This window comes from Zingiber officinale, chromosome 5A (assembly GCF_018446385.1).
Source record: "Zingiber officinale cultivar Zhangliang chromosome 5A, Zo_v1.1, whole genome shotgun sequence".
Taxonomy (NCBI): Eukaryota; Viridiplantae; Streptophyta; class Magnoliopsida; order Zingiberales; family Zingiberaceae; genus Zingiber; species Zingiber officinale.
The window spans coordinates 1,364,474-1,390,279 of NC_055994.1; the positions used below are offsets into that span (position 1 = coordinate 1,364,474).

At 36.9% G+C, this 25,806-nt stretch overlaps 2 protein-coding genes and 1 long non-coding RNA gene across 3 annotated transcripts; 1 reads left to right on the plus strand and 2 right to left on the minus strand.

The window, feature by feature from the left end:
- Window positions 1–71: 71 nt before the first annotated feature.
- Window positions 72–10,306, plus strand: LOC121979244. The gene is made up of 2 exons (XM_042531201.1): window positions 72–542; window positions 9,957–10,306. Exons 1-2 carry the CDS (start codon window positions 111–113, stop codon window positions 10,128–10,130), a joined length of 606 nt encoding a protein of 201 aa, XP_042387135.1. The 5' UTR covers window positions 72–110; the 3' UTR covers window positions 10,131–10,306.
- Window positions 3,951–5,816, minus strand: LOC121979245. Its single transcript, XR_006111344.1, has 4 exons — window positions 5,680–5,816; window positions 5,447–5,590; window positions 5,169–5,228; window positions 3,951–4,078 (listed from the first exon to the last, which is right to left on the minus strand). It is a non-coding gene; the product is annotated as an uncharacterized LOC121979245 (long non-coding RNA).
- A 586-nt stretch (window positions 10,307–10,892) lies between the features above and the next one.
- On the minus strand, window positions 10,893–11,911 carry LOC121979246 (AP2/ERF and B3 domain-containing transcription repressor TEM1-like). The gene has a single exon (XM_042531202.1). It carries the CDS (start codon window positions 11,858–11,860, stop codon window positions 10,970–10,972), a length of 891 nt encoding a protein of 296 aa, XP_042387136.1. The 5' UTR covers window positions 11,861–11,911; the 3' UTR covers window positions 10,893–10,969.
- Window positions 11,912–25,806: the final 13,895 nt, after the last annotated feature.

The window sequence follows — 25,806 nt, forward strand, 5'->3', positions numbered from 1 at the left end:
ATTAAACTATTTATAAAAATCCACAATTAAGTAGATAGATTTTGCCTTCTATTTATTGAATATCGCGGAACCGAAGCTACTAGACGGCGACGGCGAGGAGCGGCGTTGCGATGAGCGCTGGTCCAAAGTCACCGCCTTCTCTCTTGTGTTGGGGATGGAAGTGGCCATGGGATCCCAATCCCTCAAACCCCTCTCCTTGCGGGAACTTAGAAGCTCCGTGGCTCTTCAAATCTCTCCAAACCCTCGCCTCGCTCGGCCAAGACCTCCTGCTCCGAACCCAAACGCCCTCGCCCTCCTCGATCCCTCCTCGGCCGGCGAGGCCTGCCGCTTCTCGCACCTGGAATGAGCAAGGGGAGGCCGAGCATCGCGCCCTGGCGCTGGCGCTGGCGAGTGGGAAGGAAGCGACCGTGATCGAGTTCTACTCCCCAAAGTGCCGCTTTTGCAACTCCCTGCTCGATCTCGTATTCCGGATTGGGGAGAAGAACTCGGACTGGGTCGGGGTCGTCCTAGCCGATGCGGAGAACGAGATGTGGCTCCCTGAGGTTTCACAATTTCTTCCCTTTTCTCCCTCATGGTTAAAGCGCCTGTCTTGTTTTATTTTTTCCTCGGACAGTACTCGTAATTAAACGCTGTATTTTCACAAAAGTTTTTAAAATACTAGTAAGCATCATAATTGATCTACAGTGTTGAAGTTCCTGAATTGACCACTATTCTGGTTGGAAAGTGGAGGACTCTCAAATAGCTTTATAGGAAGAGAAAAGGAATTGTATCATAAAGACTTATAACTTATATTGTAAAAATGATTTGCCTTGCAATTTTACGTTACATTGTTATTTATACTTCTCAATAGAAATCTCTAGACACATCATTAATTAGATATATGTATTTTTTCTATCCAGGTATATGAATTCAAGATTCATGTATCATCTTGGTTCATGTACATCATTCATTTACTATGCTTCATATATTCAAGTTTAATTCAACTTCTAACACTCCCCTTTAAACTTGAATCTTCCTTACTCCATACATAAACCTCAATCTTTGAAAATTATCAAATATGAGTAGCTTTGTAAAAATATCATCAACTTGATCCATAGCCTTTACATACTCAAGTTTAACATCTTTCTTTGCACTATATTCTTGAATAAAATGATATCTTGTGTCAATATGTCAATATGCTTGCTACATTCATGAAACACCGGATTCTTTTCCAAACTTTGAGCTGATTTATTATCAATCATGATCTTTGTAGTATCTTCTTGTTCGAAATGAAGTTCCTTTAACCATCGTCTCAACCATATAGTATGACAAGTGCAAGAAGTAGTTGCAATATACTCAGCTTCACAACTGGAAAGTGTTACAATAGCTTACTTTTTTAACTCCATGAAATTGTATTATTTCCCAAAAAGAATATAAAACTTGTTATATTTTTTCGATCATCAATGTCTCCTGTAAAATTGCTATCACAATAGCCTGATAACTTGTAGATGATAGAGGATGAATACAGAATACCATAAGCAAGTATCCTCTTAGCTGCCAACATGTGAGACTCAGTTGAATTCTCAATAAATCGACTTACAACTCCAACTGCAAATGAAACGTTAGATCTTATACAAGTCAAGTATCTCAAGCTCCCAATAAGACTTCTGAAAGCAGTTGGATCAATCTTCTCTTTGCCTTTCTTCACTTTTGATAATTATGTTCTAAAATTGCATAGGAGTATTAACTAATTTGCAATTGAACATATTTAACTTCTTAAAAACCTCTTTCGCATAACTTTTTTGTGAAATAGAAGTTCCATCTTCTATTTGCTTTACTTGGATTCCCAAGAAATAAGTCATGAGTCCCATGTTAGTCATCTTAAATTCATGACTCATGGCTATCTTGAATTCTTCAATCATTTTTTGATTATTTCCTATAAATATGAGATCATCCACATAAATGCAAAAAAGAAGAAACCCTGACCTTCTTCTTTCATATAGAATGCATACTCGTGAGTGCATATCAAGAAATCATGTTCATGCAAACACTTGTCAAGTCGATTGTTCCAAGCTCTTGGCGCCTGTGTAAGATCATAAAGTGTCTTCTTTAGTTTCAAGACTATATCTCCATGCCCCTTAACCATATATCTAATAGGTTGCTCAATGTAAACATCTTCAGTAGAATAACCATCAAGAAAGGCAGATTTAACATCTAACTATAAATCTTCTAATGATTTTGAATGACAACAGATATTAAAAAGTGAATTGTCTCCAATTGAGCTACTGGAGAAAATATCTTATCATAATCAATACCTTGTTTTGCTTGTAGCCTTTAGCAACAAGTAGTGCTTTACACCTTTTACTTCTTCGTTGGGAATGATGTTTATCTTGTACACCCATTTGACGCCAATAGTCTCATGGTCTTTTGAAAGAGAGAAGTATCATTCTTCACAATGTCTTGAATTTCTTCCTCCATAGATCCTCTCCATTTCTCATCCTCTTTTGCTTCTTCAAAGCTTAAAGGTTCAATATATGCAAGTAAAGAAAACAAACTCATTTCATCAATTGCATGAATCTCATTATAGATATCATCAAGGCTTCAATATTTTGGAGTCTTTTCTCTTGAAGATGATCCTAGCGTGATTGATAAACTAGGTGCATGTGGAGTTGCTGGTGGAGTAGATTCCTCTTGGACTTCTTGTTCTACATCAAAGTAAACCTTGTCTACTTTGATGTCGCACCTTCTTTACCTTGTCTACTTCCATAATAGAGTTACAAAGCGTCTCCCACGCTTGGCTATTTTCGCGAACATGTCTTTATGTAAACCTTGATGGATGAAGGTAAGAACGCACTGATCTTTCTTTCTTTCTCCAAAGCATCCTTTTGATTTTGAGGTAGAGTTGCCACATCTAAGGGCTCTTCAAAACCATTTTCAACAATATCCCACGCTCTTTGAGATCCAAGAATAACTTTCATTCTAAGTGACCAATTCTTAGTTGAGTTTGGTAAGTTGGGGGTATTGGAAAGAAAAGGATTTTGATGTCATTGGCTCTGATGCCACTTTATTGGAAGGTAGTGGACTCTCAAATAGCTTTTTAGGAAGAGAAGAGGAGTTATAGTATAAAGATTTGTATTATAAAAATGATTTATATTGCAACTTTACATTACATGACTATTTATACTACTCAATAGAAATCTCTAAACCACACATCATTAATTAGATACATGCATTTATTCTATCTAGGTACATGAATTCAAGGTTCATGTACATCAAGCATTTACTATGCTTCATATTTTCAAGTTTAATTCAACTTCTAACAATTCTATTGAGCATTTATCCAATGGAATTAGATTGGAAAACCCCGTTGGATAGTATTTCCGTAGAGTGTGATTGTAATCTTGGTGAATTGCTTTCAATCTTTATGTTCTTATGGTATAATGATTCCAAGTCGTGCTTGCATCTTTACATCTTGAATGCATTAGAATTCAACAACAAACAAAAGTATGCGTAGTAAGATATTGAAATCTTACAAATGCATTATTGATTAGGCATGCCACCAAGAAGGCATGAACTTGTAGGATAAATTCTAACACAACATATTCATGTCATTCTCTTGAAATTAGTTTCCTGAGGCACAATTTGGTGATGGGAATTCTATGGTTTCTTTACCGTAATTGATATTAGAAGAATATGATTGGGCTCATATGACTATATGAACATGGATAAAATCATATTGGCATATTTTGTTAATAGATTGTCACGCCCTGGGGGTCTAGTTCTCGGTACCCCACTCGGCGACGATAGAATAAAAAGAAACCCTAGGAACTATCAAAACAGAATAACCAAGAAATATATATATATATATATATATATATATATATATATATATATATATATATATATATATATATATATATAGTTTTCATAGATTACAATTACTATACAGATAAACGACATCTGAAATAAAATTTCAGATTGTAAATACAACGAAACAAAAGTAAAACAAATCAGAAAATCAGCACGTCGTGATCTTTGAGCAACTCTATGGAAGTCCAAAATCAACTACAATATCAAAAGGATCCCTGCACCTGCAAAACTGAAGGCCAAGGAATGTAGAAAGTTAGCCAAATGGCTAAGTGGGTAATCAGGAAAGATGTGCATGAATTTAATCTTGTTTAAGAAATCATAGAGGTACCATTTATTATTTCAACTTTTATTTCTTCTTTGAGTTCTCAGATACTATACATAATTGTATATTTATGATCATCTAACATTTATTTGTTAGAATTAAAATTCATCTTCATATATTATTATCAATTAAGATCAATTCTCAAATCTTATTTATTTAATCAACAGTTGCACATGTCATCTATGGTATAATATCAATATGGGTAAATCGGACAGATCAACTAAAAAGTGAATCACTGAGCCCATATCATTAGAGTGTAATGTCATATGTATAGGCTAAAAGCCTCCTAAAAGTATAAAACTATCGCATACGTCATCTGACGTACGGGCTATTAGCCCTCACCGGTGGAAGACATAATAAACACTGACCGAGGGCTACATCACGCCACCACATCTCGGGTGTACGGTTAGGTACTCTGGACCGCGGTCGCCGCGCTACCACAATAACATGTGGGCGGTCCAATACTCTAATATAAAGCTCTGGTATAAAGCTAAGCTCATAGTCTTCACTTTTTAATTCTTCATTACTATCTTTATTATTTCACTTTAAGGATTCCATTTTATCCATTTATCATAATTATTTTCTTTTCATAACAAATGGTCCGTCAAGTTAACATTTTTGTATCAAGTATGTTAATTTATCATCCTAGGGTTCACAGATAAAAACTACAAGTATCAATAGGTAGATCATTAAAAGCATAAAGTATGAAAGGTCAAGCAAGTTAAAAAAAAATAGGTATCAACAGAAGAGGAATTCAGAATATTCATTTAATTTTTAAAATAACCCTTCCCATATTAATCCCAGTATGAACCCATATGTGAACAAGAAATAATATCAATTATTTGCCCTTCATGATTTTTATTATTTTAACTCATTTCGCTAATTGTAATGCCATTTTAATTCCCTTTTGAAAACAATTATACAAATATATGTAATTTCATTAGTACTTTATTCATACACAAGGATAAATATAGGAGTCAAAGAGAGATGTACCCACTTTATATACAGTAAAATCTTCGAGTGTCGGCAGGTCACCGCGCTCCACTCGAGCTCGTGTCTACAAACATAATACGAAACATATCTCAAATAATCAAAATACTATCCAATAAAAATCATGACATAAAAATTTGAACATGATCTACGACTTGAAGCCACTAGATCATTATTTTTGATCTCACTATCTTGTACCACTGCGCATTCCTAAATGAAACCTCTATTCCAATCTAGATAGCCCTCCTAACTACACATCGATTAACACAAAGCATCAAAATATACCTTTTACGTGTTACTTTGATTGCTGAAAAAAAGATGACAACAACTAGGGTTGTTTTCCCTTCGTCGCTGGCCGTTTCAGCTAGCTCCAGCGAGCTATGGCGAACTCCGGCGGTGCTGCCAAGAAAAGGACAGCAGCTAGGGCTGCTGTTGGAGAAAACGAAAGGTAACTATGACAGTTAAGGAAGGTTGAAAACAAAGAAGGCTGCTGGGATAGTGAAGGGGCAAGGAAAAACCTTTTCCCTTTTTCACCGGTTGTCTTGGCGAGCTCCGGCGAAGGCCACAGCTAGCTCCAGTGGCTGCTGTGCTTGGCTAGAAAAGAGGGCAGCTACTAGGGCTTTGTTTTCCCCTCTTTTCTGGTGGTCCGGCGAGCTCCGGCACACTCCGAGGAGCTTCGACGGTGTTGTCGAGAAGCAAGACAACAAGGAAGGGGAAGCTTGTTGCTTGTTGCCGTTGGAGAAGAGAAAAGAAGAAGAGAAGGGGGTTGCAAGCTTGGAGAAGAAGAGCATGGATGGATCTGCCGTTCGTCGCCGCTGGAGAAGAGAAAAAGGAGAAGAAAAAGAAGAATAGGGAGAAGAAGAAAGGGGGAAAAGAAAAGGAATGGATGCACGTGGATGGGTATGGTGGTGGCAGTGAGACCATTTTTTTTTTTTTTAATACTTAACATAGACAATGACACATGTAGTATAGAAAGATGACATTTTGTTCACTAGAGTAGATAATATACACTATTGATCTACTCATCGAAGGATCATGTTGGTGAATTTTACTATACAACTTTGAGAAAAGAGTTTTGGGAAGAGAATAAGGGTTGAGACAAATATTTTTAAAATTCACCTTGGTCTAATGCTTTGAAGATAGATGTCATCTACTTAATATGAAAACTGTTTTAAGAAATATTAAAAAAATGTTTGGATATGATTTTGTTGACCTAGATTTTTTTAATTAAGTTCTCAGACATGGGATAAGATAGTATCATAGTATTAAGTTGTGGAAGTTAAATGATGGGAAACAAAACATATTTAAGGAGAAGATTGTAGCACCAACATTAGTGAAATATATAGTGACTCTAAAATGATATGAGATAAGATGATATCAAAGTTGAAAATAGTAGCCAATAGTGTATATGAGTCAAAGGGACATGCACCACCAAGTATGAAATCTTGGTAGTGGAATGAGAAAGTACAAGAGAAAGTGAAGGAAAAAACTAATAGCCTATAAAGAATTATATATTTGTAAGAATCATGAAAATTTTAAAAAATATACAATAACCAAGAATGGAGCTAAGAAAGCATTAAATAAAGCAAATAATGAAATTTTTGAATGATTATATCGAAAATTTGATACAAAAGAAGTAGAAAGAGATATTTATAAAATAACTAAAGTGAGAGAGAGGAAGACAAGAGATCTTATCTAAATAAGATGTATTAAAGATGAATGCAATATGGTACTAGTAAATGATGGAAAAATAAAAGAGTGGTGGAATTTTTTAATGAATGTTTAGGTGACCAACTTAATTTGGGTAATTTAAGTTGGTCAAATGAGTATAAAAAATTAAATTTTTATGTAGAATACTTCTGTTGGAATTCTATTTGTTATTGAATCAGATGATAACTTCTGTTGGACCAGATGATATTTCGATAGAGGTATAAAAGTGCCTAGGGAACAAGGTATTGAATGACTTATAAAATTATTTAACATGATATTAAAAATGAAAAAAATATTTGATAGGGTAAGTACTCGAGTTCCTTTATATAAGAACAAAGGAGACGTACAAAATTGTGTAAACTTTAGGGGTATTAACTAATGAGTTATACCATGAAACTTTGGGAAAGAGTAATAGAAAAAAGATTAAGGAAGGAGACTAAGATGATCGAAAATCAATTTGGGTTCATGCCTGAAAGGTCGACAATAAAAGCTATACATTTTCTCAGGCAATTAATTGAAAAGTATCAGGAGCAAAAGTAAGATCTACCCATGATATTCATTGATAGAGTCTTAAGAGAAATTATATGAAGAATTTAAAAAAAAAGAAATGTTAGCGTAATATATATTGAACTAATTAAAGAGATGTATGAGGATGTAATAACCATAGTGAAGGCTTTAGGCAGATGAACTGAAGCATTTCTAATAAAGATAGGGTTATATCAAGGATCAACTTTAAGTCCCTATTTTTTTACTCATAGATAAACTCACTAGACACAGTATCGTGGTGTATGTTATTTGTAGATGATATTGTTTTGGTAGATAAGACACGTGAAGGAATAAATGCTAAACTAGAATCTTAGTGGGACATACTTGAAAGATTTTATACTTAGTAGAGTAAAAGACAAAATATATAGAATTTAAGTTTAGCAATATTAGACGTAATGAACAATTGTTAAAATAGGAGATAATGAGTAGTCTGGAACTAAGAGTTTTAAGTATTTAGGATCATTTTTATAAAATCATTAAGGGATTGAGAGAGATGTCTTACATAGAATACAAGCAAGATGGTTGAAATGTATGAGAGTGTCGGGTGTTTTATGTAATTATAAAATACCTCTAAAACTTAAAGGAAAGTCTTACAAAACGACCTTTAGACCTGCTATGTTATATAACGTGAATGTTAGGTTATGACTCAAGTACATGAGTAGATGATGAAAGTTACAGAGATGAGGATGTTAAGGTGGATGTGTGGATGTACGAAGATGGGACATAATAAGATGAGAATATTAAAGAGAAAGTCGGAGTTGTATTTATTGAGGGAAAACTTCTAGAGACACGTTTAAGATGGTACAGACATGTATTTAGACGATTAATAAATGCTATAGTTAGGTGATATGAAGTTATGACAAATACGCACATCAAAGGAGTAAAAGAAAGACCAATAAAGACTTGGTTAGCAATAATAAAACAAGATTAAATTTATTTAAGTATAGATGATAATATAGTAGAGGATAGAGCCCAATGCCATAGAAAGATTCATATAGCTGACCCTACCTAGTGGGATATGACTTGGTTATTGTTGTTGTTGTAAGTTCTTAGACAACTAGTATCGGTGGGTTTTAGAGAAGCAATGATATCTAGTAATATGCTGATGTGACAAAGAAGATATATTATAATATAGCCTCTAGTATTAGCCATGATAATTGTTTTATATAGTTAACATCAAGAGTTAGTTTTAAATTCTTAGTCCTTCTATGTTAGTACTAGATGAACTCACTAACCATATTTGAGATAAACTCCTTAAATATCCTTTTTAATCTTTGTTTCTACATTATATTGTGTTGAAAGCTGTACTTGTAGAGAGTTGTTTCCGAAATTAAAGATTTTGAGTTAACTAGAACTAAAAGTGAAGATAGTTTCAATTAAAAACACACGCGCGCACACACAAAAGGATATAGTTACAGTAGATAAACATAAAACTCTATAAGTAAAAGCTTGAGATAATATGCAGATGCTCAAAGTTGCTCAATAGATTATATAGTTATATGAGTTGGCTCAATTAAGTTTGAGTGTAGGAGGTAGAAGAAGACCAAACTAAATTCTAGCTAATGTCATAAAAAGTGATTTAATTGATTTGAATATTACTAGTGATATATCATCTTTTGGATTATGATGGCATATGAGTTCAGACAGATTCTCATTAAGATTACTCAAGCTATTTAAAATAGGAGCAAAAATTGTAACATTCAAGTTGTATAGGTGAAAATAGGATTGTTATTGTACTTTTTTTCTTATCATGTTAAGAAATTCTTTGGATGTCAGATTCAGTTATATACGTATTCTAAACTATCATCAAAGTGGAATAAAACTCTTGAACATTAGAGAGAATCTTGAGATATAACACTGTTCGAGTTGGTAGTCATACTTTGTTACTTTTCCTTTAGATATGCCCCAAATAATCCCACATTTCTTTAACCATGGCCAATACTCAGAGCTCAGGTTTATGTTGATTGAAGTTTGCCTGGATGATCTGAGGATTTTGTCATGCTGTCACAGTATAACCTCCAAAAACTGGTCTTTCAAAAGATATTCCTATTGCAAGATGCTCATAGATTTCTTTTTTCCAACCTACCTTCATCTCAAGTCAATGAGTTAATTTCAGTAAAATACACTATTAATAGCTTGGTAATACCCAATATTGTCTGGCTATATTGAATGGATTATTATCTAATCATGGACTATGCCAAGATTACATTCATGTTTACCCATTACACAATCTCTGCACTTTGCTGGTTGTAATTTTAAGTCAAATGTTATTGTTTAATTTATTTATGCAGGTCCTGTAACTTTCTGCATTGCCTTCATTTAAACTGAAAATTATCAGGAGGATGAATTATATTTATTCTTTTGACCAAAATACTAAATCAACATACCCCTCCTGTGAATTGCTTCTGATCTAATTGGCCTATATCCATTTTTCTTCTAACAAATAAAAGTAAATAAAGGCATTTCTCTCTCTACAATATAGGATTAGGATGTTGATGCTAAAATTTGGTTCATTACTTGAATGAGTCTCTTTGTGCAGCTCCTACATTATGACATCAAATATGTTCCTTGCTTTGTGCTTCTGGATAAGCACGGAAGGGCATTAGCTAAAACAGGAGTTCCTGCCAGCCGATTACATGTCATTGCAGGTCTTTCACACCTCTTAAAGATGAAGCAGCAAAACACGAAGAACGGAAAGAAGATGCCTTTATGATCCCTATCAATTTCTCTTAATACAGTACGCTACAATCCATCATTTTTGTTCTTTTTTTTTTTGAGAAATTATTTACTCTGTTTGTAGTGTTGGTTGATCCGTCAGCTTTGTTATGATTGTGGATATCCATAACTTTAACGATACTAGATTACACCAAATGAATTTATATTATGCTACACCAATGGTTGTTGGGTATGGTTTATTCAGATCAATCCTAGTAATGTTTTTGCAGTTGATATGTTAATTTCCATTTTCGAGAGTGTAACAAAGGAGTTTAGATCCTCTGGTATGTAATTCCGTAATTTCTAGTCTTTTTTTGGTCTCTTTCGCAATTTACATGTTGGATCGTAGTTGGAATTCAGTCAAAATTTACTATGTTTTTTTTTTGAATTTACCTTTTCATATAGGTTATAGTTTTGGATAGTCAGAAAGTCGGAGGCCGTTGGCGGTAGGCAGACTGTCCCTGCTTGGCATTCTACAGTATGCCTACTACCAGTGGCCTCCGACCGTCTGGCTCAATCTAAAATTATAACGTAAAATTATAACGTAGGTGGAGAAAGGTGAATCTAAAAAAGATTACAGTTAATTTTGATTAGATTTCGATCGCGATTTAACGTACAAATTACGAAAGGGATCCAGAAAGAATCAGAAGTTATGGATCAGGGGATCTGTACTCGTTGTAGCAGGCGAATACGGTCGCCCTCAGAATTTCCATTAACCCGTCTCAAGATTAACACGGAGGAGATAAATTACGGGGATATGTACTCGTAACAAAGAACCACGTTGAGCAATCTTTTATTCGTATTTTTCCTTATATATTTGTTAATTAGAAATGATTCTTAAAAAATCCAATGCTTTCCCAAAGATCCTGCTTTCTGGAACGAGGATTCACTCGTCGGCGTCAACTCCGCATTCCTACTCCTCGCGTCGCCGCCGGCCGTCGGCGTCTTAACGATGTCGACCCCGAAGATCCTGACGACATCAAGCGCCGGCCGCGACCTCCACCCGATGAAGAGCTGCTTGTCCGGGCCTATCGATCGCTGCTGGAAGGAGACGACGTCGCCGGCGCACAGGCCCTTCTCCTTCACGAACCGGCTCCATCCCTTGGTCAGCACGTAGCTCTGGCTGCTGCTCCAGTAGGAGTAGCGGAACCGCCACACCTTGCCGCCGGCGTCCTCGAAGTTGAGCAGCACGCCCCTGGTGGCGCTCGCCCTTGGGAAGTGCTTCTCGGCGTGCTGCTTCGGGATCACCAGCCGGTTCAGCTTCCCCACGTCGCTCGGCGTCACCGCCTTCTCGAAGAGGTGCTCACGCGGCGACGCGTCCTCGCACCTCTGCCCCGCGGCGCGCCATGCCCTCGCGCTCTGCCGCACCTCGTCGCGGTAGGTGTGCTTGCGGAGCATGTCGACGATCTCCTCCTTGGAGTGCGAGACTAGGAACGACTCCTCCGCCGCCGTGGCCCCCTCGCGCGGGTGGAAGTTGGAGACGGCGTCGCAGCCGCGGAATCGCCGCGCGGCCACGTCGTACGCGCGCGCCGCCTCGGCCTCGTCGTCGTAGGTGCCGAGCCAGACGCGGCGGTGCTTCTCGTAGATCTGCGCCCCCCACCGCCCGTTCGGCTGCGGCACCACGCCCTTGTACTGCGACGAGGGGAGCTTCCGCGACTCCGCCTCCGCGCCCACCTCCGGATCCAGCACGACGCTTGAGCCGCTCCCGAATCTTTCTAAGTCCACCATACGAGGCGGCGGCGGCTTCTAGACACTGCACCGACTCTTAGATGTCGAGTGGAGAGGTGGGTTGTTATATAGAAATGCAGAGTATCTCACAATAAATGTTAAGTCTTTATTTTTATAAAATCTATATATTTAAAGTTCTTCATCTAATTTACCTATTATTAAATTAAGCAATCATTTTAACTTAACACATTGGTATAATTAACTTTATTTATTTTTATTATTTTCTTCCTTCTTTTCTATTTTGTTAATTATTTTCTCTATATATATATAATATTCACTTTTCATTATCTAATCCATTCCTTTTATTTATTTCCTTTTTCAAATTAAATAGTATTTTAATATTTAATAATTAAATTTTATTTTTTAAATTTAATTTAGAAAAATACTATTCATCAAATCAAAATTTAAGGAAGGTATAGAATACTTAGATTTTTTATATAAAATTTAAGATAAATGAAGTATTTAGGCAAGTTGACATGGATGCTCTTAATGTTCTGGATTAATCAATGCATTTACAAATAAATGTAATAATAATTCATATGATCTTCACTCAAATAAAACAGAGAAATGAAAGCTGGCATTTGATAGAAGGAGCACTGGTTAATTAGCCACAGTTAAAGCATGTTGGATTTAATTTGAGTCACCTACCTCAACATGACTGTACTACTGGCCACTGGGTCCATAAATTAATCATCATTTAATCTCTTCATATATGACAGTATGCAAATTAGGCCTTTAATCATTTAGCTAGAGGAAGAAACATATAGCCTCACTCACTAGTTTCCTATATAATTAATTACCTCCTCATCGAGGCTCTTATTTTATTGGGCATGCACCAGCCTTTGAAAAGATCTTCGTCACAAGCCTATCCAAGTTGTGATTTATCCACGTTGGAAAGATCTAATCTTATCATAATCATTTTATGGATATTAAAATTTCAGCACTAGGTTCATGCATGCGTTTCATATCCTCGAACGCAAGATTAAAAAAGCATTCATGATGAACAATGAGCGTTGCAAGTTGCGGTTTATTTAAAACGGATGGAATTTCAGTGTTTTGTACGCTTAATGATCGTTGATAAGGTATGTGCCGAGCGGCCAGTCCGCTCAGACTCACATCGACAAAACAGTGACGACCGAGCAGACTACATCCAGACACAACTTCTCCGTTCTGCATAGAAGCGGAGCTCGGACAGTTAGATGTTGGCTGAGCGACCATTCTGTTCAGCCCGAGGACAAGATCGTCCGGACAGTCGATAGCTGGCCGAGCGACTCTTCCCCTCGGCCTGTAACAGACAAAAGGAAGATCAGAGGATATCATTCTGGGAACCGGTGCCGCCGACAGATGGCTTGTTTGGCGGCATGGTCAGGTAAAAGATCGTATGACGAAAACTTTCGTTGTCTTGTCAGAGATATGTTCGGGTTGTTAAGGTATGGTATCAGAGATACTTTTCTGACACGTCTCTTCAGAGTATGTTTTGAGGAGCGTGCGCGTCTCGAGAAGTGTGTACGTGCTCCCCGAGAGTCCTATATAAAGGGCTCCAAGTTTCGACGGAGATATGCATAATCTCTACTGTAGCTATAGTTACTTTGCCATTTTACTTTCTCGTTTCTTTTATATCGCCGGTGGTTGACTTGAACGATGGAGGGTCATCGCCAGGGAACCCCTCCCTGACTCGGTACTGATATTATTATGGTTGCAGGTTTCACTGATGAGAAATCTACCAACGATCAACCAAAGTACCACATCTCAAGTATCCATTGACTCTCGGATAGGATCAATCGTTTTCAAAGAAGGAAAAGAAAAAATGAAAATTCCTATCGGATGAGGTCACGTATCCTTTGGAAGAATTTTTTTTTATCAAAAAGAATGGAATAATTCAGGAATGAGAGTTATAAAAAATGCACTACGAGTGTGGATTTCATTTTCGGCTGTGGATGGATGCCTACCAGCACAAAAAAAAGGCATTTGGTAGAGATTAAACTGATACTTCATCTAGAGAAGTGAAGAAGGGGAGTAGGAGAGTTGTAGAGTGGTGTCGTCATAAATATAACTGATGACTATCTGCCAGAGCTGCTAGCTATTGACTCTGTCGCAAAGGAGAGCTTAATTTCGGTGTAGAGATTGTTGCAGAAGCTTGTCACGGGAAAGCTCTTATATATATATATATATTCTATTCTTGACAATCTTATTTGACAAAGTCTTGTCCAAACTGTGACGGCTGGTTAATTTGAGTGATTCCTTGGCCGAATTAACGACATTGACAAACACCAGCAAGCAAGCATTCCAGAGAACAAAGTGATGCTTTCCAACAGCAAGAAGATGGTGCCGTCTGACAATTCCAAGATTCTAAATCCAGAGGTAGAATTTGGAGACGTATGACAGTACTGTGAGGCCAATCAACGTTACGTTATTTGTCTTCCTCCGCAGGCAAAGCAAAGCGAAGACTAAAAACATGGTGAGCAGTGTTTAGACAGCCATGGCTCACGAGCTTTCTGCGCGCCGCTCCACGTCCTGTGAGATGCTAGCCGCAACTTAAGATCGAGGACTACGTACCCTTCACTTTCAAGGACCACACTGGAAAGCTGAAACCAGACACTGTGCATCGCCCACAATTTTAATTGGGTTTCTTAACCAACCCTGCTGTTAATTAGCTAGCTCCCAACTTCCACTTGCTTGACGAGTCCCAATCTTCTTGTCACAGCAGCAACATTTCCTTGAACAGGTCCGTAGGCTTTCGTTCCCATCATTTTTCTGGACTTTGATGCTCCAGTTTGCAATTCCTCATTATGACAAAGACGAATACGCTCACCCTCAGCGTCCCCGTTAATTCGTCTCAGGACCAACACGGAGGAAGTAAATAACGGACGGCTACTAACCTTTGGAATAGTGACTAGCACATAAGGCAGTTTACAATTACCTCAAGCACTATATCTAGAGGTGTAATCGAGTCGAACTGAGTTGAGTTGAACTGAGTTGAACTCTTGAATGTTTGATTTTGGCTAGTTTATAATTGAGTCGAACTCGAGTTTTATTTAACAAATGTATTTATGACGCACGAACTTATTTGAGTTTTTATCGAGTCATTTACGAGCTTAATAAATGTAAATTATAAATTTTAAAATATTCATTAAAAATTAAATTATATATTTAGAGAAAATTATAATATTCTTATTAAAATTTATAATTTTATTCTAATAAAAAAATTTAATATATTTGTCTATATGTTTCATAAGTAGAGTGTAAAATCTATAAATTCAATGTTAAAACTATTATTTTTTTATTTAAAAGTTGAATTATGAGCTTAACAAATATATTCATGAGCTAACGAATATTGTAAAGCTTGAGCTTGCTTTGTTTCTCTTAACGAGTCTCATTAAACGAATTCAAACGAATTTTTATCGAATCGAGTTTCGAATAACTCATGAATGATTTGGTTCATTTACACCCCTAACTATATCTGAGTTTTAACCGTATGAATAATCAAAATAATATTAGGATTTTTTTTTCAATTCTATTATTTTTTTTGTTACATTCGTTGTTACTTCGTAATTGTTTAGTGTGATCTATTTTTATTGTAGAAAGGCCCAAATTTTCTATGATCAGCCCAAATTAAAGTATTGACCCATGTGAAAATTTTCCACAATATTGAAAAGAAAAAAAATGTATGTATTCAAAGTTATATTAAAAAAATATTATCTTTTATGTTGAAGGTTAGGGTGGTAATTGAACTAAATATTCACGAACATAATTGGTGTTTGACTTAGTAAGAATTTATTTATGTTTATTTAATATAAATAAAGTCATGAACAAACTTAAATAACTCATTAAACTAAATGAATAAGTTTGAAGATATATATGTTTAGGTCATTAATGTTCATCAATCAGGATTGTGAATTGTGAATTGTTAATGAACAATATTAAAAAACAAATATTGTGAATCATATTTATCAATAAAAGTCTGATCAATATGGTAAACAAATAAAGAAAGTTTTAAAATGAATAAACAAACTTATATTATCAAACTTAATACCAATAAAACAAGCCTAAAACTATAAAATTTTTAAACAATCAAATAAGTTTGAATTGAGAACTCGATAATTTCTAAACGAATCAAACTCAAGATAAGTTTGAACTAAGTTCAGGCTCATAATTCAGTAACTTGATTCATTTTAAACTCAGCTTGGATCATTTACAATCCTATTGATGGTACCTTAGTATGTCCTATGCATATTATTTTTGTTCTCTCACAATTTAAAATTGGAACTATTAATTTTATATAATAAATAAATAAATATTAATTGATAATTAATAAGGAAATAAATTTATACAATTTTATGAAAATTTAAGGAATTTTTTTCTAGATTTTATAGGAGTTTTTTTATATTTTATGAGGATAAATGAAATAATAAAAAGCATGTTTAAAAATACTCTATATAAAGTGGGTAGTTCTTGCTTGTCATCTTTATATATTTGATCTTAGTGCATGCGTTATGACTTGATTGCTAATTTTATTATCTTGACTCTGTTCATATTGTTTCTTGAGCTTGATACTTATGTTACTTGATCTTAAAAATGATCCATTTTATATCTATGTAGTCTCATTATTCTTCATGCTTTATTTTGTTATATATGTACGATATTACCATACCATAGTGTAGGATGTTGGATATCCTGCTAGACCCTTGGTAGATGTTTTGAGTTTGTGCTTATTGTTAGGATGATCATACCGTAGTATAAGATATCGAGTATTTTACTAGACTTTTGTTTGTTATTTCATCTGTAATGTAGGATATCGAGTATCCTACTAGATTAATTCTTGTTGTTATTTAGGCCCATTTCTATACGTTAGTGCGGTTAGACTTGTTGGATCGAGATGAATGTAAGAGGAGGGGGAGGGGGGTGAATCACGTGGTTTTGAAAAACTTATTCTTTTTCGTTTTATAAAGACAAGTGCGCAATGGAAAATTAAGTACTAAAGCAAAATAAAAGAACAAGCAACGAAACACGCGGTTGATTTTACTTGGTTTGGAGCTTTTGGTGACTCTTACTCCAAGAGTCAGGTCCCGCGGACCTAACGATGAGTAATCTGCTAAATAATTCTTTTGGAACCGCCAGAAGAATAATCGAGTACAGGGAAAGTCCGAGATGTGTAATACGCCAAACTCCCCATTTGCAGAAAGTAAGTGCAGTAATTAACTTGTTACCAAACACTTGTTTATAGTTAGTCGGCTTCATCTCAATGTTTAGGCAGCTTCTCGGTGGTAGTCGAGCTTAGCAGAGTCGTAGCAGAGTAATAGCAGCAGGCTGGAGCAGTCGGAAAGCCATTCGAACATTTTCATTTTCTATTTGTTTGTAAAAATTACTAATATTTTAAAAGCTTCATTTTTATGAGTTAAGAATTTTAGCTAAGTTTATTTGTAATAATCATCTATTATAACTAAACAGTAAAAACCTCCATTTAATGATTTAATCCCATGGAAGTCTAATAAGTCTAAGTATAATAATTCAAGTATTTTATTTATTCTATTTTGGTTAGTTAGTTTATGAGTTAATTTAATTTGTTTTCACAAGAATTACATATTTTATTTTCCAGTAATTCCTAATTTAGGTAGACTTCTAACTAAACTATTTTTATTTAATTTTATTAAATTTCTATCATGGGTGCGAGCTAGTCTCATATGTCATAACCATGTTTTTTCATATTGTGTCAAAAGACACTTGAGTGAGGTTTTTGGTAGATTTATTGAGTAAATATTTTTATCTCTAAATTCTTTTAATAATATGTTTGTTGATTTAGTGTAACTTATTAGACATTCAGAGAATAAAAATTTTACTTTAAATCCAGAATCGCATAATTAACTTATACTAAGTAAGTTATAATAAAAATGTTCAACAAGCAACACCTTCTGAATTGATATATTCAATATTTAAAATTTCGACTGTGTCGAGGTTTCCGTCCTAGATCGGAATGATACGATTTCGGTACTGTATCGTGTCGTGCCGATATAGTTTCGATATTTTTTAAATATAAAATATATTAATTAAAAACTAAAATATTTAACATAAATACTTAAAAAATAAACAAGATAAAAAATAATCTTTTTAAAAAGGAAAATATATGAAAATAGATAAATAAATAAAAAAAATTTATTATAATTTTTAAATTAAAATAAATGAAATATAAAATTAATTAGATAATTTTATTAGGGTTTAATAAAGTCTCTTTAGATTATCTCCACCATGAGTTGATTAAAAAAAAATTAACTTAAGTTTAATTTTTTTAAAAAATTTGAAATCCGACACCACTCGTGAGCCCACACGACTTCGGTGTTGTCGTAGGGTTGTGCGACCAACCATGGCCGCGGGGATTGCATGACTCCTTCGGCGCGACCACGTTGGTCGTGCGACCCCTCTGTAGTGACCGTAGAGTCGCACGATGCCTCCACGGCAGTAGCGAAAGGGTTACACGACCTCTCCACTACTGTTGTAGGGTCGAGTGACCCCTCTGCTGTGACCACGAGATCGCGCAACATGTCGCACCTGTCATGGGTCTAGTGCCGGGGTCGTGCTGGTATTGGTCGTCAAGCGGAACGAGACATTTCGTCCGTTTCGACCATTTCAACATGGCACTTTAAACCATGGATATATTCGACTATAATTGAATTTCTCCTATATCAATTACCTTTAGTTTTCCATTATTTCCAAAGGTGATTGATTCTAAGCCTTTGAATTTGATACTAGTGAATTTGTATTAATCCCCAGTCATATGTCTGGAGCAGCCGCTGTCCAAGATTCATTTGTCCAAAACTTTGGATTCCTACACATAATGTAGGAGTTAGACCAAAGTTTGGTTAATGGAATTCTTAAGTTTTAATGTTTATTTTTAAAAAAAAAAAGTTAAGAGGTATTATGTATTTAAAATAAACAATGAGGTTAAAAGAAGTATTTTTTTTTTAAAGTTAAGTATTTTTCAAGGGGGAGAGATAAGTATTTTTAAGACCTTAATTTAAGGGGTAGAGTTATAATTAAGGGGGAGCTAAGTTGAAAAATACTTAAATCCTTACTCTAAATCCTAAATTTAAAATTTTAAAAAATTTTAACACTTGAACTTATGTTTAAGAGTTTTCTTTAGTGTTAAATTTCTTTTAAGTGCTATGTTTTTACTTAACTTTGAACCAAGTTGTCATAAATCCAAAAAGGAAGAATGTTAGTATTGGAAGTACTAGCTAATTGAACTTAGTTTTGATAATGGAAAAGGGTTCAAATTTAAGCTTATTTGTGATCTTACGATATTAACTAAGTGTGCAGGAAAGACCTAGTTAATATCTTACGAGATTAACTCATAGAGAGGAGCGAGTGATGCAAGACATAGACTCAGCTCCCCCATTTGTAGATGGGCCAAGCCAGCTGCCCCAAGAGAAACTGGTCTATTTCCATAATTATCACCAGTCGTATGTGTAGGTCCCTTGCGTCTGACAAGAGGAGGGTAAATTGCCCTGCACAATGAAACAACGAATACCTTTCTCAAACTATCAGGCTTTCAAATAATTACACATTTAAAGAAATAATTGTTGGATCGTGATGTTTCGATGGAGGGGGGGGGGGGTGAATATCGATTACTAAAATTCTTTCGAAAAGAGTTAAGCGCAGCGGAAAAAGTAAGCAATGCTAACACAGACCAATTTTATTTGGTTCGGAGCCTGTGTCGACTCCTACTCCAAGGCCCGCACTCGTTGAGTGCTTTCGGTGGGCAATCACTAGCAGTTCAAAAATTATTATAAACTAGGTACAGAAAATGCTAATGAAAATAAAAGCAATACCGACAAAGGAATAAATTGAAAAGGAAAAAGTGCGTTGTCGGAGCTTCGTTAGCGTCGCAGGAGCGCAGAGCAGCAGAGCAAGCAGTAGAAGATCTTCTTGTCAGTTGTTGTCTTGAGCTCCACCCCTGACCCTTCTTTTATATGAGGCTCGGGGTGCCCCGGATCCCTTCTGGATGCCCTGGTGAGACGTGGAAGGTCCAACCAGCGAGCTCCACGTGGCGATGACGCGATCAGGATAAAATTGCCTCCTGAGCGCCCGGACCTCCGGGTGCTCGGACCACCTTTCTCCATAGATTCCTTCTCCTGTAAGACAAGGTTAGTCCGAGGCAAATATATAATATGTTTCCTGCAAAACAAAGTGTTAGCACAGTTTTATAAATTCACTATCAAGAGTATGACTTAGATTCCGTCTTTCCGAGATCGGAATCTAGTCACGATCTCGACTTAGATATCTGAAATGGATCTAAGCCGGATCGACGCCTAATGTTCCCTTCCCAGGAATGCGTCCTCACAGTCACTCCCTTCCAGTGACTTATCTTTACTCACCTGCCAGACGTCCGGTCAACCCTTCGACCCGTCTGGACTTCTCGCCAGCTATCTGGTCAGCCCGTCGACCTAGCTGGACTTCCTGCCAAATGTCCGGTCAGCCCTTCGACCCATTTGGACTTCGTGCCAAGCGTCCGGTCAGCCCGTCGACCCGCTTGGACTTCTCGCCAAGCGTCCGGTCAGCCCGTCGACCCACTTGGACTTCGTGCCAGACATCCGGTCAGCCCGTCGACCTGTCTGGACTTAGCCTGTACACTCGATCAGAGTGTTAGATAATGACAAACCTAACTTAACCTGATTTGGCATTCATCAAAACCTGAGTTAGATCGTTAGTGCTAACCACACTAACAATAATAATAGAATTAAAGAGTACGAGATAATCAATTGACTTGGTTGATAATTAGAGGATCGCTACTCCAAGGAAGATAAACTTACTATGAAGATCTCCTTTTCGAACAAAATGTCTAATTCGTCCCCCTACACTTAATCTCTAATTCTTCCCCTTTGATCACATTAAAAATAGAGGAAATCTTTGAAAAGAATTTTGAAATAAATCTAAAATAATCTCTAAAGGAAAAAAATGACTAACAATTAGAAAAATAATGAAGTTTAAATTTCAAAAATCTGAACTTTTACATTGTTAAAGCCGTATTGGAATAATAATTTAAGTAGTAATAATATTTTTTTTTACAGATAAGAAATGAAAATATCTTTCTCGAAAAAATTAATATCTAATTAATCTTGAATAAAAATTATACGAAACAATTTATTTGAAAAATGTTAGACAATTTATAAAAATTATTAAATCAAATTAAAAATAAGACATATATAAAAATTTAATCTAGGCATGATTTTAGCTAGAACCTATACCTTTCTACCGGATTAATTAAAAACTTTATAGGAATATATTTTCATGATAATTTTCTAATTTGACCCTTATGATATCTAAAAAACCAATTTAGTCCTTATTAATTTCTAAAATTTGAAGTAGTAATATTCGAACACGCAGAATTCTTCAAAATTTCTATTTTTATTTTATCAAAATCTTCTAGTCGACAAGATTTTACTAAAGCTCCTTTTAGCTCTTTTTCCCCTTAAATAATCTTTTATTATCATTTTCTAGTTGACAAGAATTTTTAGATAATATTTTAACAAATTTGTATAATTGGTCAAGAGGTAGAGACCGTATCTGACTTATCTTATCGATTTCGTTATCTGAAACTCCCCCTGTAATGCTTCTTTCCTCTGACGTTGCTCCCCCTTCATCGATATTTTCGATGCTTATTTCGGATGAGCTTATTTCATCTTCTTCTTGGTGACTTGCCATCGGCGCAAGTCCGACGTGGGCTTCAATTTCTGACTCTGACGCGTTTCGTCCCACGTCGCCTTTAAGTTTTTGTGCTTTGCCTGGGTTGACTTTTTGTCCTTCTCCTTGGTCTTCAATTTTGGTTAATTGTCTTTAACGTACCCTTCTTTATTACAGTGATAGCATTTCACTCTCCTTTTTCTTTTTTTGGCCTGCACTTGATTGAATTTATTAGCTTTAAAGAATTTGTTAAACTTTCTTACCATAAATATTGTTTCATCATCATTGAGAGATATTTCAGAATCTAGTTCGTCCATTTTTGCCTTTAAGGCAATATTCTACTTCGTCTCATTCTTTAGATCTATACATCTAGACTTATGAATTTCGAAGGCAGAAAATAATTCTTCTAAATTACTTACCTTTAAGTTTCTAGAGATGTAATATGCATCTACTAGAGTTGACCATTCAGGTGTTTTAGGAAAAGCGTTAAGTGTATACTGTAGGACCATTGGACTGGCTAGAAGGGGGGGTTGAATAGCCCTGTAAAAAAAACAAAAGCAACCCTTCTCGAACTCTTAAACTAACACTTGTATAAAATTAGCTAAGCAGAAATACAAGAAAGAAACGAGGCACCGTGTTTGACTTGGTTACAACCGGGGAGGTTGTTAATCCAAGAAAAGTGATCGCACTAAAAACTCCTTCGGGCGGAGAAGCCTCTTACACCGGTGAAAGCACAAAAACAGAAGCTAAACTAGAACAATGAGCGCACAAGTGTTTGGAATGCTAATTACTGAGTTGATTTGAAGCTTCTGGGCCAAGGCTATATTTATAGCCTTGGTCGGGGCGCCTGGAAGGGTTCCGGGCGCCCTGGGGGGGATAAAACTTTATCCCCCAACGTCCAGAATGCGAAAGATGCGTTCTGGTCAAACTTCACGTTCCGGGCGCCCCGGAGCAAAAAGTCAACTCTAGTTGACTTTTGCGTCCGGGACCTCTGCTCCGTTTCAGTCCCGCCTCAGTCCGGGTCTTCTCCTCCGGATCCGCTCGCTTGGGTGATCTCTGCCATCCGGAATAGGGCTCACCCGAACCCAACTTCCGGTCTTCTCGAGCGTGCTTCCCTCCGGCTTCTCGTCCCTTGGAATTGCCGCATGTTTCCTTCTCGTCCGCCAGCGTACTCATCCGTAGTCTTCGTCCCTCGGTCGTCGACCTTCTCGCTAGCTGCGTCTCTTGCTCCCCGAGCAATCTTCCGCTCCGGCTTTCGTCCCTCGGAACCACCGCGCGCTTCCTTCTCGTCCGCCGGTGTACTCTTCCGCAACGCCTCGTCCCTCGGACGCACAGCGTGCCGTCCTTCTCGCTAGCTGCGTCTTCCGCTCGAGTACCTGTGCTCCTAAGCTCCTGCATACTTAGACACAAGGTTAAATACACACAGGACCTAACTTAACTTGTTGATCACACCAAAACAACCTTGGGGTTCCAACAATCTCCCCCTTTTTGGTGTGATCAACCTAAGTTAAGCTAGGGTGAAATAGACTTTAAATAAAATTCAGTAACTTTAACTTAATTTGTAATTTAAGTTCAAAAGATAGAAAAATTAAATCTATCTACCTACCTCCCCCTAGACTTATACTTTCCCTTCTCCCCCTTTGATCACAAAAAAATGGAGTTCCAAGAAACATAATCTAAGGGTTAAAGACTTAGAGAAAAAAATTTTAAAAAAATTTCTAAGTTTTAAAGAAATTTAGAGAATTTTTCTAAGTAATTTAAGCTGAGATTTCTTGTTTAAAAAGATTCTTAACCAAAAAAAATGATTTTTGAGAATATTAAAAAAAATCCTAAGTAAGTAAATTACTAATTTGAAATAAAATGTTTTGAATAACCTTTTTCAAGCACTAATTAATTCTTGTATTAATGCTTCATTAGTAAGTTAATTAAACATTTATTTCAATATTTTGGCTTCCAGGTCGTGGCGAGACACTAGGCCTTCTTGGTTATTGGAGCAACAACCACTTCCTTAGACAAAGCCTTATAAAGAAATTATTTGTTTAATTTTCTCACTTAAAACGCTAATTTTAATTTTAAAATTAATTTAAGCATGATTTAGGAACCCAATATAGGTTCCAACCTACTGGATTAACTAAAAGGTTTTAGGGACATATTTTCTTGAGATGTTCCTAATTTGTCCCGAGTGATATTTAAAGTACCAATTTAAATTATTAAATCTTCTAAAATTAGTTTTAGATGAACATGCATAGTTTTTTAAGTTATCTATCTGAATTTTCAAATTTTGATTTTCTAATTCCAATTTTTCATTTTTCAATTTTAATTTATCTAATTCTTCTAAAGGACAAGACTTAGTTAAAATTACTTTAAAATTTTTATTTTCACTTTCTAATTTGCAGCAGTCTTTTGTTAAAAGTTTAACGAACTTAAACATTTTATCGGGAGGAAGAGATCGTACCTGACTTACCTTGTCGATCTCGTTGTCCGTTTCTCCCCCTGAGCTGCTGCTTTCTTCCGACGTGTCTCCCCCTTCATCGATGCTCTCGATGCTCATTTCGGAAGAGCTTGAATCACAGTCGTCGTCTTGATGGCTCGCCATTAGTGCGAGTCCGGAGAATGCTTCGACTTCCGATTCGGACGACGTATCGTCCCACGTCGCTTTCAGGGCCTTTCGTTTCTGGAAAGGCTTCTTTCCCTTCTCCTTGTCTTTGTTCTTCATCTTGGGGCAGTTGTCCTTGACGTGCCCTTCTTCGTCGCAGTGGTAGCAGCGGATTGTCCTTTTCTTCTTCCCCTGCGAATGGTTAGTAGATCTAGATTTACAAAGTTTCTTGAATCTTCTTACCATCATTACCATTTCCTCGTCGTCGAGAGAGGATTCCGACTCAGGTTCGTCTCTCGAAGCTTTGAGGGCGACGTTGTTCTTGGGCTCCTTCATTCCTGCACATCTTGACTCATGGACTTCAAATGTTGAAAAAAATTCTTCTAATGAAATTTTTTCTAAGTCCTTAGAAATGTAAAAAGCATCTACTAGTGATGCCCATTTTGAATTTCTCGGAAATGAATTTAACGCGTACCTGAGCGAATCTCGGTTACTTACCTTTTCTCCGAGATTCGTGAGTCCGGTGATGATTTCTTTTATTCTGGAGTGCAGATGTGCGACTGTCTCGTCTTCCCCAAGTCGCAGGCTAGTGAGCTGATTGCAAAGCAGATCTCGTCTAGCGAGCTTAGCTTCGGACGTCCCTTCGTGCAGCTCAAGGAACTTCTCCCAAAGTTCCTTTGCGGAGTTGTATTTACCGATCCTGTTGACTTCTTGAGGCGGAAGAACGCTTAGCAGATGGTACTCTGCTTTGCCATTCGCCACGAAGTCGGCCTGCTCCTTTTTTGTCCATTTATCTATTTCCTTGTCCTCTGGAGCTTCAAAGCCAAATTTCATTGTTAAAAATAATTCAATATCTGTTGTAAGAAATACCTGCATCAGTTTTTTCCAGGTAGCGAAGTCCCCTTCGTATTTCGGCGGGTGGATGATTGGTCCGGCCATCTCGTTGCTTCGTTCGGCGGTTAGTTCTCCTGAAGCGCCTTGGCTCTGATACCACTTGTAGGACCGTTGGGCCGGCTAGAAGGGGGGGCGGGGGGAGGTTGAATAGCCTTGTAAAAAAAACAAAAGCAACCCTTCTCGAACTCTTAAACTAACACTTGTATAAAATTAGCTAAGCAGAAATACAAGAAAGAAACGAGGCACCGTGTTTGACTTGGTTACAACCGAGGAGGTTGTTAATCCAAGAAAAGTGATCGCACTAAAAACTCCTTCGGGCGGAGAAGCCTCTTACACCGGTGAAAGCACAAAAACAGAAGCTAAACTAGAACAATGAGCGCACAAGTGTTTGGAATGCTAATTACTGAGTTGATTTGAAGCTTCTGGGCCAAGGCTATATTTATAGCCTTGGTCGGGGCGCCTGGAAGGGTTCCGGGCGCCCTGGGGGGATAAAACTTTATCCCCCAACGTCCAGAATGCGAAAGATGCGTTCTGGTCAAACTTCACATTCCGGGCGCCCCAGGCTGCTCCGGGCGCCCTGGAGCAAAAAGTCAACTCTGGTTGACTTTTGCGTCCGGGACCTCTGCTCCGTTTCAGTCCCGCCTCGGTCCGGGTCTTCTCCTCCGGATACGCTCGCTTGGGTGATCTCTGCCATCCGGAATAGGGCTCACCCGAACCCAACTTCCGGTCTTCTCGAGCGTGCTTCCCTCCGGCTTCTCGTCCCTCGGAATTGCCGCATGTT

Bases quoted from the DNA above. Each gene is read 5' to 3' on its own strand.
- LOC121979246 (XM_042531202.1), bottom strand. From the start codon at position 11,860: ATGGTGGACTTAGAAAGATTCGGGAGCGGCTCAAGCGTCGTGCTGGAT.
- LOC121979244 (XM_042531201.1), top strand. From the start codon at position 111: ATGAGCGCTGGTCCAAAGTCACCGCCTTCTCTCTTGTGTTGGGGATGG. The intron at 543-9,956 runs GTTTCACAATTT...CTCTTTGTGCAG, and splicing joins ACGAGATGTGGCTCCCTGAG to CTCCTACATTATGACATCAA.